At 30.4% G+C, this 17,931-nt stretch overlaps 1 protein-coding gene across 1 annotated transcript in view; it reads left to right on the top strand.

Moving 5' to 3' along the window:
* LOC129972406 (proclotting enzyme-like) overlaps window positions 1–7,746 on the top strand; it is a 36,959-nt gene extending 29,213 nt beyond the window's left edge. Inside the window, exon 8 of the mRNA XM_056086531.1 lies at window positions 7,395–7,746. Within this exon, the coding sequence (XP_055942506.1) occupies window positions 7,395–7,556 (162 nt within the window). The 3' untranslated portion in view covers window positions 7,557–7,746. The remainder of the gene's footprint in view (window positions 1–7,394) is intronic.
* Window positions 7,747–17,931: the final 10,185 nt, after the last annotated feature.

The raw sequence follows: 17,931 nt of genomic DNA, 5'->3' as shown, positions 1-17,931 counted from the left end.
GAAATCAGGAAAAGGCATTTTACTAGATTGCGAATTCAGTTAGCATTATTAGCAATAGATGGTGATACAAAAGAAAATTAAAAACCAGTATGAAAGGTAAAAGGACAGTTCTATGAGGACCATTATGAGGACTGTTACAAAAAATTAAACAACGATGTTTTCATTGTAATTCCCACTTATAGCGCAACAATAGAGCCCAGTCTCAGGTAAAAATTTCAAGATCTAAAATACTTTTATACCTCAACAATCCTCTTAATTTTTGTAGTTATCTGTGGCGCCATCTCTCTGTGTCAATGCTAACTAAATCTGTAATTCTCATATAAAATTGTACGATTTTCTAAGCGTAAGACATTTCGAGTTCGATAGCAGGCTTATTGGGGCTCCCGTCCTCGGAGAAGGTCTATCCCCTTATTGATGTGACGAATAGAGCATTTAATTTTAATATGTTGCCATGAGTTATAATACATTTCTATTTCAGTATATAAAATTTATAACTTTGTGGTTGAAAAATAAAGTGGTAAATCATTTCCTATCCATTTATTAGTAAGCAATGATGATAAAAATATATTGATAACGAAATACAGGAATGAAACGTTAAAAGAATAAAAATGAATTCACTTTTTCTCTCTTCTTATCGTTAAGCTTTTAATTTTAAAATTAAAATCGATATTTCTTTTAAGCAATAAAAAATATACAATTTTATTTTTTCCATTCATATTACAAAACTTTCAATTTTGATTCTTTCAGCTTAATGGCGACTCAAGCTCAAATGTAATTTCAGCAAAACTTTCAATGCTCTTGAATATTTCTTTGTGTAAAAGAATCAAAGTTCAGCCAATAATTTTCTCTGAAAATATTTTATCATGCATGAAGTACCAATCGATTCTTAACATGTAGATTGTAACCTTACCAATGCTTTTAACATAAGAGTTTTGCTTTTAAAGTTTAAGTTTTTATTAAAAAGAATTTTTTTAAATATCAATGCCACCGCCCAGAGAATATAAATTTTACACAACTAATTATGGAAACACTGTCATAACGGAAAATGTTAAATATCTCCGGATGTAATCACAGTATATTAACCAAAATGGTAAATTTTTCCATGAGGAATTTATTTTTGACATTAAAAAAGAATGTTGCCATAGTAATTTTCAAAGTTTGAACAATTTTAAATATGTAGACAATTCCCTATGAACTTTTCGCATTCTTTTTAGTACACGTTACTAGCCTTAAAATGGTATTTTTAGTTTCTTTATATATTCAGTTTAGTTTAGCGACAGATTTATTTCGAGTAATTCGTTTCCCTTTTTTCTCCTCGTCTATGTATTTGTACGTCTGTTTCATTTCGTGGTTAGAGATACTGAAATAAAATAAGAAGTTAAAAACCTTCATTCATGAAATTAATGTAGCCTTCACTTAATAGATAAGTCTAACAACTTTTCGAAGTTGGAAGACTTTTTCAAAAATGTAAACAAATTGCAGGTTTAAGAAATTTTTTGAGCCACTTTGGACTTTGAGAGTAGAGAATTAAAATGTAAAGTTTTAACAAAAATCATGGTAACTACTATTTCCCTTTGGAAAGGCACAAAGCAACAATTGCTTGTTTCGCGAGTCTTTGGGGTGCAATTCCAAAGAAAGTAAACTGAAATAGAACTATATAAAATCTGTCATGGGCTAACAGATTTAGAGAAGAAAGTACCAGCATGATACATGATCAAAATGTTCTGTTAGAATGACATGAATAATGAAAATGCACCACTTGTTAGCAGAATCTACCTCACCGATTTGTACACATAAGGGCGAAAAGTGAGGTATTCTTGAGGTTAAACGTTTATGTTCAAGATCGCTTGTTGAACTGTTTAAGAAACTAAATATTAATTAAGCAACGTAATTCTTGAAAATAATTTATGATTACTTTATGGTCAATTAAAATTTTATTTTCCTTAAATTGCAATTACTAATATTTCCAAGGACTGAATGGTTTTTTTTTTAAATTCCCACTTTAAAATTAAAATGTTATTGTATTAGTAAAAGTTAGTTATTTACTTATAGCAACTGTATGAATAATTGGAAAATAAAATTTCGGCAGTTTTCTCATTGTAAAAAAGATTGTGGTGAAACAATTGCAACTGTACTTTTCTTTTTTTCAAATTTTATTTATAAGCATTAATTGAGGATACAATTGCCAACAAAAAATGGAACACTTCTGTAACTTTGTTATTTATTGTCACATTAACAAAGTTAATTAACCACCATTTCAAAAATTTTATTTGACGGAAATCGAGATTTTTTAGTAATTCGATTCAACAGTATTTTTATGTATGTGCAAAAAAATTTGTTCAGAAATTCGTAGAAGTTCTTGAGATATATTTAATTTTATTTAATAAAAATTCAGCCACAAATGTAGCCAATCAACCGGGACCGTATATTAAGTAAGTCTCAGCTTGTTAATAGACATTTAAGACTTCTTTCGGGTTTTTATCTCAGGAATTTCGAAAGAGCAAATAACACGACTAGGATTTATCCTTAATATGAGTATTCTTTTTTTTAAATATAAATATTTTTTCCTTTTATTTAAACATTGAAAATTGTCCATCACCTTTAAAATCAATTCATTATTTAGTGTTTTTTAATTGATACCGCCCTAAGATATAAACATACATCTAAATTTTTATGACAAATGTAATACGTTGCTTCATACATTATTCCCTTAAAAAGCTACTGATAAGGAAAATGCGAATACCCTATAGACATTTTAAGCCAATGAAATTATCAATGTCTATTAAAAGGATAGACTCATTGTCAGGCAGACACAATTGTTAATCTTACAGAAGATTTATTTAGTTTCCTACTGTAAGAATAATTGAGTAATGGACAAACATTCTGTTATGCAACGGCTGATGTAATCATGATAAAGAAATACAAAAGAATTCAATCAATTGAATTATCATGTACAATATCTCGAACTAGAGGTTCGAAAACAATGATTTTTCTTAAACGCAATTGCAAAGTGGATATTATTTTATAACTCTGAGGGAATCATGATACTTTTAAAATATTATCCATCTAACTAAAGAAATTTATGAATAAGTGTTCACATTAAGCAATTAAGTCTATAAATAATATATGCTGATTAATTTCCTTATCTTAGTGTTAATTGACTTACTGGATAGTAAGAAATGCTATGGACTTCCTAGGAAATCGTTTGTAAGCATTTACTTACAAACGAAAACTGTGGGTAAAGAGCAAAAAAATAGTTAAATATTTCAATGATAAATCCATCCTGCAATCTAATTTCATATCGACTGACTAGGGAAAAAACATTAAAAGAAAAGAAATAACAGAATTCAATTTAACAAAATCATCTGATTTGAAAATAAATTTAATATAAATTTTATAATGACGATAAAAACTCGTATTTCATAAGATTTAGATCTATAAATACAAATAAATTTGATATATGCTCCCTCAAAAGTGGGTGTCGCAAATCGACATTGGGAATTTTACATTCTTTTGTAAATATTTCGAAAACTCTTTGGGGTAGCATGTCAGCTTTGCACCGATGTAAAAATTGTATTATGCTACAATTCACTTTTTCGCACATTCATTTATTTTAAAAATCATTAAAATATTAAATTTGTATTATTTAAGCATTTATTTCATGATTTGATATGATAATTTACTTTCTGTGAGTAAAATAATTTTTAAGAAATACATAATACTTTTCGATATATCAGAAGATTCATTTAACATTGGAAGTGTCATTTTTCCAAAATCCTATATCTCTCGAAATTATCATCAGAATTCTACAAAATTTTATTGAGAGATTAATTTTATTAAGAGAGATCGATTCAGGAAAAAAAAATGATAGCCGTAATGGAAAACATGGAATGTTGACATAGTATTTAATTAATCATATTTATTAACTCGGTTAATCAGTTTGTCTACCTCAACAAACCTGATTGATAGATGAGATGCTTAGAGCATTTTTCGTCTATCATGCATGGTGGCAGCCGAGAATCGAGAAATTTGATTCAGTGCAGTTCGCGGTACATCGAATCAAATTTTTCGCTTCAACTTCATGTAAATCCTTTTAGCATTGGGTATTTCGGCTTATTCGTCGATTTCATTTGAAATGATTTTATTAGTGAGCAAGATATGTACCAATACTTATAGTAATTTTTTTCTTTTGCCTTTCTGCTGAGTGCATGAAAGGGATGCTGTGATAAAATACACAGCTCTGTTCCAACGAAATGTCATATGAAATAATTAAATGAAAATGAATCGAAATTTATGAAAATTTAATTTAAGAATGCAGTCGCAAACACTGAATTGGAATCGTAAAATAATCAGTATAGTGTATATTGCTTTTACTTTCAACAGTTGGTGTCATCTAAAACAGCGCCATCTGTTTGACTCCGTTATCAAAAACAGTAAAAAACATGTTTTAAAAATGTTACTGGAGTGATTCTATGTAATGAGTATATAAAAACCCGGCCGTATTGGAATACAACGTTGTGTCCAAATTTTAAAGAGTAACACGTATACAGTCATGAAAGAACTTTCGAAGATTACCGATTTTGAACCAACAAACATTTACATTTTTATTTATATAATTTTAAAATATTTCACTAATAAGTGCTATATTTTTTTTAATTTCAATTCAATGAAATCCTTTTATTTCGTTTAATCAAAAAGTCTCTAATGTAAATTTTCATTTATTAAGCTGTTACTTCATAAACACATTCTAAGAAATTATTTTTATTATATAAATCATAACTATTCCTATAATTATATATACTATTGGGTTGGCAACTAAGTAATTGCGGATTTCACTCATAGATGGCTTCAGTTGAATTTTTAGGTTTGCAGACGTAGTACAAATGTAAAACACATTTTATTATTTGATAGTTGGCAATTCAGCTATCAACTGTCAATCAGTAAAAAAAGTTTTTTGATCGGTTGCGTAGTTTTCGTTTGGCGTTCGTTGAAAAATGGAAAATCAAAAGGAACATTTTCGTCATATTTTGCTTTTTTATTTCCGTAAAGGGAAAAACGCATCGCAAGCTCATAAAAAGTTATGTGCTGTTTATGGTGACGAAACCTTAAAAGAAAGGCAGTGTCAAAATTGGTTTGCCAAATTTCGTTCTGGTGATTTTTCACTCAAAGATGAAAAACGCTCTGGTCGTCCAGTTGAAGTTGATGACGACCTAATCAAAGCAATAATCGATTCGGATCGTCACAGTACAACACGTGAGATTGCAGAGAAGCTTCATGTATCACATACATGCATTGAAAATCACTTAAAACAACTTGGCTATGTTCAAAAACTCGATACATGGGTTCCTCACGAACTGAAAGAAACGCATTTAACGCAACGCATTAACAGCTGCGATTTGCTAAAGAAACGTAATGAAAATGATCAATTTTTAAAACGACTGATAACTGGCGATGAAAAATGGGTTGTTTACAACAATATCGAGCGAAAAAGATCGTGGAGCAGGCCAGGTGAACCAACTCAAACAACATCAAAAGCTGATATTCATCAAAAGAAGGTTTTGTTATCAGTGTGGTGGGATTACAAAGGAATTGTCTACTTTGAACTCTTACCACCCAACCGAACGATCAATTCTGATGTCTACATTGAACAACCAACGAAATTAAACAATGCAGTTGAAGAAAAGCGGCCCGAATTGACAAATCGAAAAGGTGTTGTATTCCATCATGACAATGCAAGGACACACACATCTTTGGTCACTCTGCAAAAATTATTGGAGCTTGGTTGGGATGTTTTGCCACATCCACCATATAGTCCTGACCTTGCACCATCTGATTACTTTTTGTTTAGATCTTTACAAAACTCCTTGAATGGTAAAAATTTCAATAATGATGATGATGTCAAATCGTACCTGATTCAGTTTTTTGCTAATAAAAACCAGAAGTTTTATGAACATGGGATTATGATGCTGCCTGAAAGATGGCAAAAGGTCATTGATCAAAATGGACAATACATTACAGAATAAAGTTATTTAGTTCCATGAAAAAATTGTCTTTGATTTTCTAAAAAAAATCCGCAATTACTTAGTTGCCAACCCAATATATTACAATTATTCAGACATTATATCTGCTTTTCAAATTTCTATTTATATCAGAAGCATCAAAATATGTGGTAAACAATAATTTAAAATAATGCTGTGCTACAATAAAAGAAATGAAGCATATGTAGGTTAAATAAATGAATATTTAGATGGTGTTGTTCTACGATTTTTCACTTCCAAGTCTGTAAAACTCATATAGCCTGCATATGTGTCCACTTAAAATGAATTCTTTTTTAATCAAAAACCATTCATATAGATTCCTTGGTTGCTGGTAAAACAAAGAGGAAAAACATATTAGATTTTATCATTGAATAGAACGATAGTTTGTTATGTATATTCATAGAATAAAGTGGCGTGTCATTGCATATCCATTTACGAGTATTAAGCAACAATAAGGGCAATAGTACATACTGATAAACAGATACAGGAGTGAAGTGCAAAAGGAAGAGAAATCATTTAATATTTTCTCTATTTATCTAATGGTATATTATACAAGTATACTTAATTTAATTTTGATACTAAAATTAATATTTTGATTAAACGATAAAAGTTTATTTAATCCTATTTCTACTTTTCATACAATCGAACTTTCTATTTTGGCGCTTTAAATGTAGTGGAATTTAAACTAAACTTTCATTTCTCTTGATTTTTTTTTCCGGAAAAGGATGAAACTTCTACCAGAAATTTTCATTGTAAACATTGTATTTGTCGTACATGAAGTGGCAACGATCTGATCCGTTTAAAGTATCACACACACAAAAAAAATTTTACTGTCATTTGGCGAATGTCTAAACTTTACATAATTAAATGTAAAAACGAATTCTTAACAGAAAAGGTCAAGTATTTACCAATGTGTTTGTGGTATATTAACCAAAATTTGCACTCCAGGTAATTAATGCATGAGAAATATATTCACGACATCAAAAGTGGGTGTTACTATAGGAAATTGTAAAATTTGAATACTTTTAAATTTGTAGACATTTTCATATGATGATGCTAGGCTAAGCACCGTTTAATATACATATATTACTGCCTTTAAAATGATATTTTTAGTTCCCAAAATGATAATCGGCATCAGAATAAAGCTAAGTGGCTCTATTTTTGTTCCATCAATACTTTAAGCCTCAGTACGTCAGTTTTTGGAACCTAATGTTAGAACGCTGATGATGATATCAAAACATTATAAAAATTTCAAATCGCACTGAATGTAATTATGTGATAGCCACGCTTGCATTTCCAGTTCTGATTAACACTTTTGTATTCAAGTTTTTTTTTCAACCCAATTCCTATTTGCAGGGTGATTCTGGAGGACCCCTGGTGACTGTAGGAAAGGGAAAGAGATTCTATCTTGTTGGAATTGTTTCCTTTGGGAAGAAATGTGTCCTCTCTGGTTTTCCTGGAATTTACACCAGAGTTACAAAGTACCTGGACTGGTTAACACCCAAACTTGCGGACTGAATGCTATGAGAGGAAAAAGATAGGTCTATTTAAAAATCTTTTGATAGTTCCTGCCTTGAGGAGACTTACGACTATGGATTCATGGAAAATCCAGAAAGTTTATAGAATATTTGTTGATTTATTTATTACGAACTTTTATTTAATTTGTCCTTTTTACTATTTGTTGAAATTCGCAATCATATGTCATTGAATGGTGCAATCTATTTTACACCATTTTTTCTTATACTATAGAATTGTAATTTTATATTCTTTTGTATTCCGTTTGACAATCCCGTATTTCAGTATTTTCTGATATTAACTGTCAGCTTATCAATAATTTAACTAAATTTTGATTTCATATGAGTGGCGCCATTCAGTATTAAACATGTAAAAAGATATGCAAATATTTGCTAATAGTTAAGTAATAAAAACTACTTTTTAGTTATTAATAAAGATATCTTTTTAATAACTAGTTTTTGATTATATTTTATAAAAAAAAACTATCGCTGCCATTGGTAAATCTGTTTAATAATATCAAATAAATTTTCATTTTTGCTATAACAAAATATTTTTTCTTAGATTCAATTATTTCTAGATATCTGCTCATTGCCTAATACTAGATATGAAATTGCTGTTTGAAAAAATGAAATAAACGAAATTCTACACTTTTATTTGTGTTGTATTTCTTAGTTGTAAGAATCTTCTTATAATAATCTCATCGTATTCTTACCTCAATCAAGTATAATAGATTTAAGAACAAAAAAGAAACAAAATCTTTTTCACCTTTATTCGTTAATTCTAATTCAGTTTAACTTTTATGTTTATCTGTTTCCAGCTATAACTGGTTTTCGTAGTACATTCTTTTTGGATGCAAATATTAGATTGGTTCAAAAAGAACTTAACTTTTCACAAGTTTAGTTTACGTTTTGAATAATACTTGTAAATTATGCGATTTTTTTCATTTGAGGTTTATTATCTCATATTTGAATCTTACCTTTAAGAGCATATAATTTTATTCAAAAGTTTCTTGTATAATTTTATTAATATAGACTAAGAGAAAGAAGATGCTCATAATACAGGGTGAGACATAAATTTGTGCATACTTCAAAAAAAAAAATCAAAAATGGCCAAAATCACAGCCAGATGGCGCTCACAAGCCAAACTGAGATGATTTATTGCAAATCAGAAAAACAAAGCACAGTGCATTTTATTTTAAAACAACAGGTATTCAATATGATGCCACCACAAGGTATTAAGCAAGTGAGGGGCGTAACTATATCTGTTAAAGTTGAGTATAGCATGTCGGCATCGATGCCCCAGACGACCCGTTAAAATGGCATCTTTCAGTTCCACCGAAGTGCCTGGAGGGACCCGATAGACGAGAGACTTTAGGAATTCACTATATTTTTATCTCGTTTTCCAACAAATAACATAAAATTATTGACGAATCGTAGCTTTATTTTAATAATTCAAACAAAGTAATTCTGAAACTGCATTTTCTCACTTAGTTTACAATAATTCCTCTGCAATGAGGCATGTACTACTGCATTCGTGAATTTTAAATTATCAGCAATTTTTTATTTGAATTTCAAATGCTACTGGTCCTATATTTCCTGAATCAAATATTTCTTTCCCCGTTATTGTAATATATGAATATATAAAAAAATGTTCAGCTGCTACATGAATATATAAAAAAAAATTTTAGAAAAAAAATATTGATATTTTTTTAATGATAAAAAATATGAAATCAAATTAAAAAAAATGTTTTCCATTTCTATAATATTTTATTAATAGTTGCTACTTCTAAATATTGCAAAGCGTACCTGTTGTGAACGGCATTAATTTTTATTTGCAAACTCATGTAATGTCATTTACAGAATAGAAGAAATGAATGGAAAATGGAAATTTATTTCCTAATAAATACTTTGTTGGACTGCTATTATCCAATTTACAAACATATTCTTCAAATTATTTTTCTTTGTAATTAATGCATAACTGTTTCCATAATTTGTAAGAAACTGGCCAGTTGAAATTGTTGAAATTTGTTAATGTTTCTCTTATACGCGTCATATTTCTTTTTAAAAAAATCTTCAAATTTCCAAACATTAACCTGCCGGTACAGTGATTATTATAATATTGTATATAATCATAACAAAAATTAAAATATCAGAACGTTAGTGAATAACGCATTTTTAATGAAGTTCAGTGAAAGAGAACAGTAATAATGATGATGATGATCTTTATAATGATGGAAACATTCACTGGAAATCCGAATAAACAAGGTCACTCCCAAAAAATGATCGCAGCGCCACTCATTTTCAAAAATGAGCCAATATTAAACAGGATATGTTCAGTTTATTCATCTATGTAGTTACAAACCATCAAATGATGTTTATGTTTTTAGCGATAGGTGCTGTGCTAGGATAGAACCTGGGACCTTGTGATTAGCAATCCAGTAACATAACCATTATGCAAACGCAGTTGCCCTTGAAGCGTAGTTGTTATGTTACTGGACTGCTAACCACAAGGTCCTAGGTTCTATCCTAGCGCAGCACCTACCGCTAAATTGGTGACCTCGGACGATGTATCTACAACTTTCGTACAGCTTTTGTGGCGCCATGTACCCTCAACCAAAGTCGTCAGACTCACTTGACCCAGCTACCATTCACTCACACACGATCGCCATAATTCTTGACGCTACTCAAACTGGGTACAGGCCCATTTAGACAACAACTACTAAATACATCACCACTTAAGAGCCATATCGTTTGTCTCACCTCCGACTCACTGGAGGGAGAGTACTGTGGTGAATAGCATATAAGCCAGTTAACAACTCTTCTACCCGAGCGATCGTTTTGGTAAAATGGTTGTTACTGGACTTCTAATCACAAGGTCCTAGGTTCTATCCCAGCGCGTCTAATACCGTTTCATGTTCCACTGTTTAATATTTTCTACCAATCGATTCGTACCAGCTTTGCATACTTTGGATAGGATAAGTTTGTGTGAGAAATGGAAATAAATAAATAAAAGATCACAACACTCTCATTTCTGAAAATTGATTGCAGTCACTTTAAATAACAAGTTCAGTAAGTAGCTTAAAGGAAAGTCCACAGATAAGCATTAGCAAAGTCTTCATACTCATACACACTAATGAATATTCATTTAACACTGCATTTCAGATAGTTTCTTAATCCATCCTTCTTGGCAAATGGAATTAATAGAAAATATGTCATTCTGACGAACAAGAAATGAAAGTAGTCTCTGTTGCCATACAACACTATGAACAATAATTAAGTATTCGCTCAGGGACGGCCATCTGGGGGGTGCGGCGGGTGCCATGCACTTGGGCCCCGTGACTGAGGAGGGCCCCACCGTGATTAAGCATTAATATAGTATTCTGAACAATAATAGTGTTTACACGTATTGAAAGTATACAAGTTTGTTTCCACGTGGCTGGCTGAGCTTCGAGTGACACCGTTATTACGCAGGGATCGCAATGATCGCTGTAAGAAGGGGGGTAGAGGAAGTTGATTTAGGAATAAAGAAGACATGTTAAGAAGACAGAGAGGCAGAGCGGCGCGACTTCTGGGCGCTAGCGGCGGACAGAAGTCGAGGCTAAGGCTGGGTTCAAAAGGACTTGCAAATAATCAACTATCTACTTTTTTTTCTACATCTAATGTAATATATTTTATGTGTGCATCTGCACATATTTGTTTATATTAAGTTGTTGAAGCAAAAAGTAAAACAAAGATAAATTAAATGATCAACTCCTAACAATGCACACTTTATTACTTCTTCACCGGACACGACCGGAATAAGAAGAATTAAGGAAGAAGTTTAAATGGAGCAGTCGACAGATTTGGAAATATATGAAGTTTACAGTGTATATTATAGTCTAGTGCAAGTGTGTAAATATTATTAATATAAGGTAAATAGATTTACAGTCACTTATCTCTCTTACTAGGTAATAGCGTATAGTATAGCGTATATTAATTTGATAATCCATTCTATAAACTACTTAATATTGTTAAATATAACCATGTCCATGCCAATAAAGTATCGCTCTGGGTGTCAAAAAAGAAAATTATCAGAAAAGAAAAAAAGAAGGAAAACTAAACTTCACAAGAAGTCACAAATAGATCACTTTTCTTGGCTTCGAAGTAATTCTGGAAAAGAAATTACTTCAACTTCAGAAATTGCAATTCAAACTTCAAATGGAGAAGAAATTTCTACTCCAACTACACAGTCTTGCAATGAAAATGTTGAAACGGGGAAATTAGTTGAAGAACCGTGTGTTTATACAAATAAGACCGAATCAGAAAATAATAAATACGACCAAGAGAGTATAAATAATCCTGGTTTATGGCCAAGTATTATAATTGATGAATTTAGAATGTTTTCTAAGAACACTATCAATAAACTATTTCAAGAGGAAACAACTGTTCTTGACTCGACTTTCAAATTAGTCAATAAAATTAAAACCGAAATCCAAAATTTAAGAACAAACTTAAACACATTTTTCGACGAAGCAAAAGTGCCAGCACATAATTTAAACATTTTACTGAAAAACAAATTCGAGAAAGGAAAAGATTATACTCCGAAGTTATAAAAAAAAATACACGGTAGAGGAATTTAGATATTATTTTTTAACACTGTAATTGATACTGTTATTGTACAAATAGAAGCTGGGTTAAAAAGTATACCAAATAGTATTTCTGATTTCAAATTAATCTCTGATGTAACAACTTTAGAAAATATGAATTAGAGAAATGTTCTAAAAACTTTGTAAAGTTTTATAACACGGATGTAGATGAAAACCTAATCCAAGAAATTTGTTACGGGATTTGATTTTGAATGAAACAGATGTAAATAACGCGCAAGGCATATTGCAATGCATACTAAATAATAATTATAAGGAGTTATTTCTAAATAACTGTGTTAAAACTTTTCTTTACGTTGCCAGTTACTACAGCAAGTGCGTAGCACTCTTTTAACAAATTAAAATTAATAAAGAATTTTCTTTTGTCAAGCATGTGTTCAAAACGCTAAAATACATTTGATGTATTAAGCATCGAAAAAAAATTGCAAAAAATTGTAATTTTCCTGAAATAATTGATGTATTAGCAAAAAAAAAATCACGGATTAAATAAATATACATTAATAATACATGTTCAGATTTGTATTTTTATTTTTTCTTTTCAAAAAATTAGGGTTTTAAATGACTTCTAGTACCCAGGCCCCTTTGAAGAGAAGGCCGGCTCTGACCATAAGCCCTTTAATCTACTTTGTCATAACCAACTATAAATATATGGCGAGGAATTTTGTTATGAATTTGTAAATTTTTGTCACTATAAATTTTCAAATTTAAGTCATTATAAGATTCCTCCATCAGATTTATGACTGTCAACGCTACTGATTTCCTGTATGTGTGAGTTCTACAACAATTCCTTGTCAAATACATATTTTAAGTTCTTTTTTATTTTTTTTAGGATAAAACATATATAATTCTTACGTACATCTAAAAAACATTGCAGTTGTTGCTACCATAAATACACGTTCTGCATGTTCTGAATTTGATGCTTGTAATGAAATTTTGGGACATTAAAACGCAAAATCAAAAAATAGGTGTGTAGTTTCGTCAAACTAAATAAAAAGTTCATTATTTGTTTCATGCTTGAGTAGCCTCTTAGCCAATGCAGTTCCAAAGAACTGCACAGTTGCCCAGGGAACACCACGTGGAGGTGGGCTATTTTTGTTCCCCGCCCACCCACCCTCCTTTGCTGCATCCGTAGACAGTTCTGATCTGAAAACTGCATCGGGCAGCCGACGACAGTTTTGATATTAAACTGTGTCCTTCTGCGACCGGTATCTCACTGGAATATCCAAGGCTAAGCAGAACTGGTAGATCGCAAAGGATTCTACAACTGGCACTCCCACAGGAGCCATCCGTGCAGGCAAACCCAGAGCAGAACACAGCTTGTAGACCGTATAGGATTCTACAACAGGGATATCTGACTTCTGGATTGCAGATGGAGCCAGTTTCGCTGGAAGTTCTAAAGCCTGGCAAATCCTAAATACCGTGTAGGAGCGAACCACTGGGACGGATTCTACTCTAGTCGCAGGTGGATCAGATGGTGTATCAACATCTTGATCCAAATCGGGACCGAAAAACAGATCTCCGATTGAGGGTAAGTGAGGGAACATGTAATATTTCAACAGTTCCCAGATCGTCCATAGGACGATCCATCCAATGATGGCCGTAGCCTCATTGAAATGTTCATAAAACGCACCAAGCATAGTTCAGCAAAAAAAAAGTCACACAACGATCAGTTGCAAAAAGAGAAATGATTTTTAACAGAGCAGCAGAAGGTGGATTCATTGTTTCATCTATTATATTGTTTGTATTTTTTGCCTTTGATTAACATTAAACAGTAATATTTCTGTTAACAACAATAAGAGTGATTGTTGAAAACTTCTGCATCCATTAACAACTGAAATATAACCAATGATTATTACTAAGTTAACAATGGAATAAATCTAATAGTCAATCATAGAATATTAAAGGAGGGCAAAGAGGGGTGTTAATATTTAATTAAATTATGTGAGTTTTAATTTCTATATTTTTTTCGAATATTAACTAGATTTTGCATGAGGCATTTACAACGAATACTATCGATCGAGGTTGAAATTCATTAAATTTTTTTTTAAATGTGTTGAGTGAAATTTGAGAAAAAATTTCCTTTTTACTTAATATGTTAAGAAATAAGTCTCTGCCCTGTGCTGTATTTGAGGTAAATTGCCATCTCATATTAGTGTAGTAATCAGTTAAACAAAGGAAGTGGAAGGTAAAAGAAAAATGAAAGAAAAAGAGAAGAAACGCTCAAAAATAAGCTGAAAGATAAAATTCACGCAAAACTTATGCAGAAAAACCCTCAATTCAAGAAGCACCAATTTTCAATATCCCTTACATGAGCGTTTAGTCCTTCATAAAATAATGAAGGGAAGAAAAAAAACGAATATACATTTTAGACCTCATTTGTCAACCAAATAAAACTAAAAACTCTATTCCAAATTATTTTAATGATAAGATCAATTATCATATTAAGTCGCTGTTGCTACGTTTACACGAACGAGCAGATCTACAGATGGTCAATCCAAATTTGAAATACTTTAGCTGTTAAATCGCCGGCATGCAGGGATAGTGCGTCTTCTCCGTGATCTGGGCGTCCCGCGTTCGAGTCCTGGCTCGGACATGATTGTTCTTCCTGTTGTATTATATCTGTGAAATGTGTGAAAGAGTCACTCCCTCCCCGTAAAAAGGGGTTGTGTAAGTGAGTGTTATCTTCATATGAGCTGGACGTCAGACTTCTGCCCTCGAATGTTCAGGAGTCTTTACCATCAGAAGCTACTGGCCCCCTATTTCCGTTATAACGCGGACACGACATCACTAGATGTTAAATCTGTACATCAATTATTATTCATTTATCGTTCTTCGTTTTGTTGCTATCGTGTTAAATTGCTTTCGGACCACCGAATTGACTTATTTCCTCTGAATGTACTTCGTTCAAAATTTGATAAAAATCTCAAATAGAGACCATATACAAAATTTCATCCATCAAACTGAAAACGCTCTTGAATAATTGTGTTCACTCATAAGACTGATTTTATTTTTAATAAATAAATTTCTGAGATTCTGGGAGATCTAAAATGTGCTGATTCGTCAAAATATGGAGTTCGAATTTTAATTATTATAAGTACAAACTATAAAACTATACTTAAGCTATTTATTTTGTATAAACTATATTTTTTAACTATTATAAGTCCTGGCTAGGCACACCGTCAACCCATTCTTATTTGATTGGGTTGATCATGTTTTGCAAATAACTGGACATTAATTTTAAATCTTACTGAACCTTTAATTACTGTGTCTTACTATAAAAAGTATCCAGAAACTGAATTGAAGCTTCAAGTGGCACAAATAAGGCTCAGAACCTGAAAAGTGAAATGCAATCATTCATTTTGTTAAAATTTAATAAAATGGAATGTATTAAATATAATTAATATTTTGTAGCTTTTTTCATTTTCTGTTAAACTTATCTTTAATTAGGAATCTGTTTTATATATGACAAAACTTGATATTATCCTTTAAGCTATAAAAGTGGTTTCAGTCTTAAACCCTTAGAAACCCAGAAAAATTGAATTTTTTTCTAAATGAGAGATTAAACGCTATTGAAGGTGTTTGCGTTGCTGTCGTCAGGCTTTGTCACAAGATACAAAATATGAATTAGAGAAAAATTCCAACAACTTTGTAAGGTTTTATAATAGAGATGTAGATGAAAACCTAATCCAAGAAATTTGCTTGTTAAGGGATTTGATTTTGAATGAGAGAGATGTAAATAACAAACAAGACATATTGAATGCATAATAAATAATAATTATAATGAATTATTTCTAAATGTATTAACTGTGTTAAAACTTTTCTTTACGTTGGCAGTTACTACAGCAAGTGCTGAGCGCTCTTTTACCAAATTAAAATTAATAAAGAATTATCTTTGGTCAAGTATGTGTTCAGAACACTTCAATGTACTTGCTGTATTAAGCATTAAAAAAAATTGCAAAAAAGTAATTTTTCTGAAATAATTGACGCATTAACAAAAAAAATCAACAATTAAGAAAAATTACAATTTTTTACAATTTCTTTTTCGATGCTTAATACAGCAAGTGCATTTAAGCGTTCTGAACACATGCTTGACCGAAGATAATTGATGTATTAGCGAAAAAAATTTTTAAAAATCATTCATTAAATAAATATGCAGTTATAATAAGTGTTCAGATTTTTTTTTTCTTTTAAAAAAATTAGGGCTACAAATGACTTCTTGCACCCAAGCCCTATTGAAGAGAAGGCCGGCTCTGTATTCACTATATTTTTATCTCATTTTCCAACAAAATTAATGACGAATCGTTGCTTGATTTTCAACAATCCTAACACTGCAATTCTGAATTTGCATTTTCTCACTTAATTGTATCTTATTTTAACAACAAAATAAAACTTTGTGAATTAAAAATAATTTATTCACGTGCTTGCACTGTTCCAATTTTATAACCTAAGCGGATAAATAATTTTAAAAAGAATAAATTCAATTAGATATCCTTTTTCCCAAAGCAAATTAATGAGATCATATGATTTTTTTTAACAGGAATTTAATTTTAGATGCAAAGTTAATATTATTCAATCTTTTTCAGCGAATAATTTAATACAATAATATATATTTTTTTTATCTGAATTCAATCTTATTAGAGACAAAATATTAAAAAAAAATTTGAAAGAATGCATGTTTATTAAATCTTCTCCAGAAGCACGAAGAAAGTTTTTTCGTCTTAAATTAGACGAAAAAATATATAACAAAAATAACAATATCAAAAATATATAACAAAAAATTATAATGCTAAAGAATCAAACTGTCATTAAAATGATTACATGAAATAAATATAAATGAAAAACGTAAAATGTCTGATATAAAGCAAATATTAGTATCAGTAAAAATACAAATCAATAATAGAGACATTTTTTTCCGAAACTTGTTCAAATAATGCTTTCACTTAAATATTTCAAAGTTTAATTAGTAAAATACCAACATTTCATTTCTTAAATTGACTTACTTAATGAAAACAGAATTTTTTAAAATAAATATGAGCACATGTATTAAGAAATCTTACCCATAATATAATTAAATTAAAAAATAAAGGTATCTATAAATTTTCCAAATCCTATGGAATATTTTATCATCATTTGAGCATAAGAAAAAGATATTTTTCCATAACTTAGAACATAGCTCTCAATATTCACTTAATCCAATGTTCAGCTTAAAGTATATATTGCTGTGGATAAGTGGCGATCTAAATTTCCTCTATTAACAAGCTCACATATCCTAAACATCTTTTTTTATGAAAAAGAAATCTCCAAATCTGGACTTCACATTGTATTTGAAGTCTTATCATTGTGCAATTTATCTTCCAGCATGTACACAGTCAGCTTGCAATAATAACTGAGTGCCAGGAAGAAAAATAAATCGATTGTAAAAATTATTTAGAAAATTTTTCACCATATCGCTGTTATACATAATTTGTCTAAATAAAATATTCACCTAAAGGATTTGTAATTAAAAATTAGTTATTAGAATTTTAAGATAGCTATTAGCAACTAGAGTTACTATATCAAATTGTGCTAATAAAAGCAAATAAAAATATTTTAACAATAATAAAATTTTATCAAATATTTACTAGATGAACTTCCTTAATTTTATATTTAAAAGTGAGTATTAATATTTAATTTATACCTAGTATAAAAATAACAATGATAATTGTGATTTTTTTTTTTTTTGATGATTAAGCCAAA

The sequence above is a fragment of the Argiope bruennichi genome, chromosome 6 (genome assembly GCF_947563725.1).
Source record: "Argiope bruennichi chromosome 6, qqArgBrue1.1, whole genome shotgun sequence".
NCBI classification, from domain to species: domain Eukaryota; kingdom Metazoa; phylum Arthropoda; class Arachnida; order Araneae; family Araneidae; genus Argiope; species Argiope bruennichi.
The sequence above is the reverse complement of the archived record's forward strand: the minus strand, read 5'-3'. Positions and strand labels throughout refer to the sequence as shown.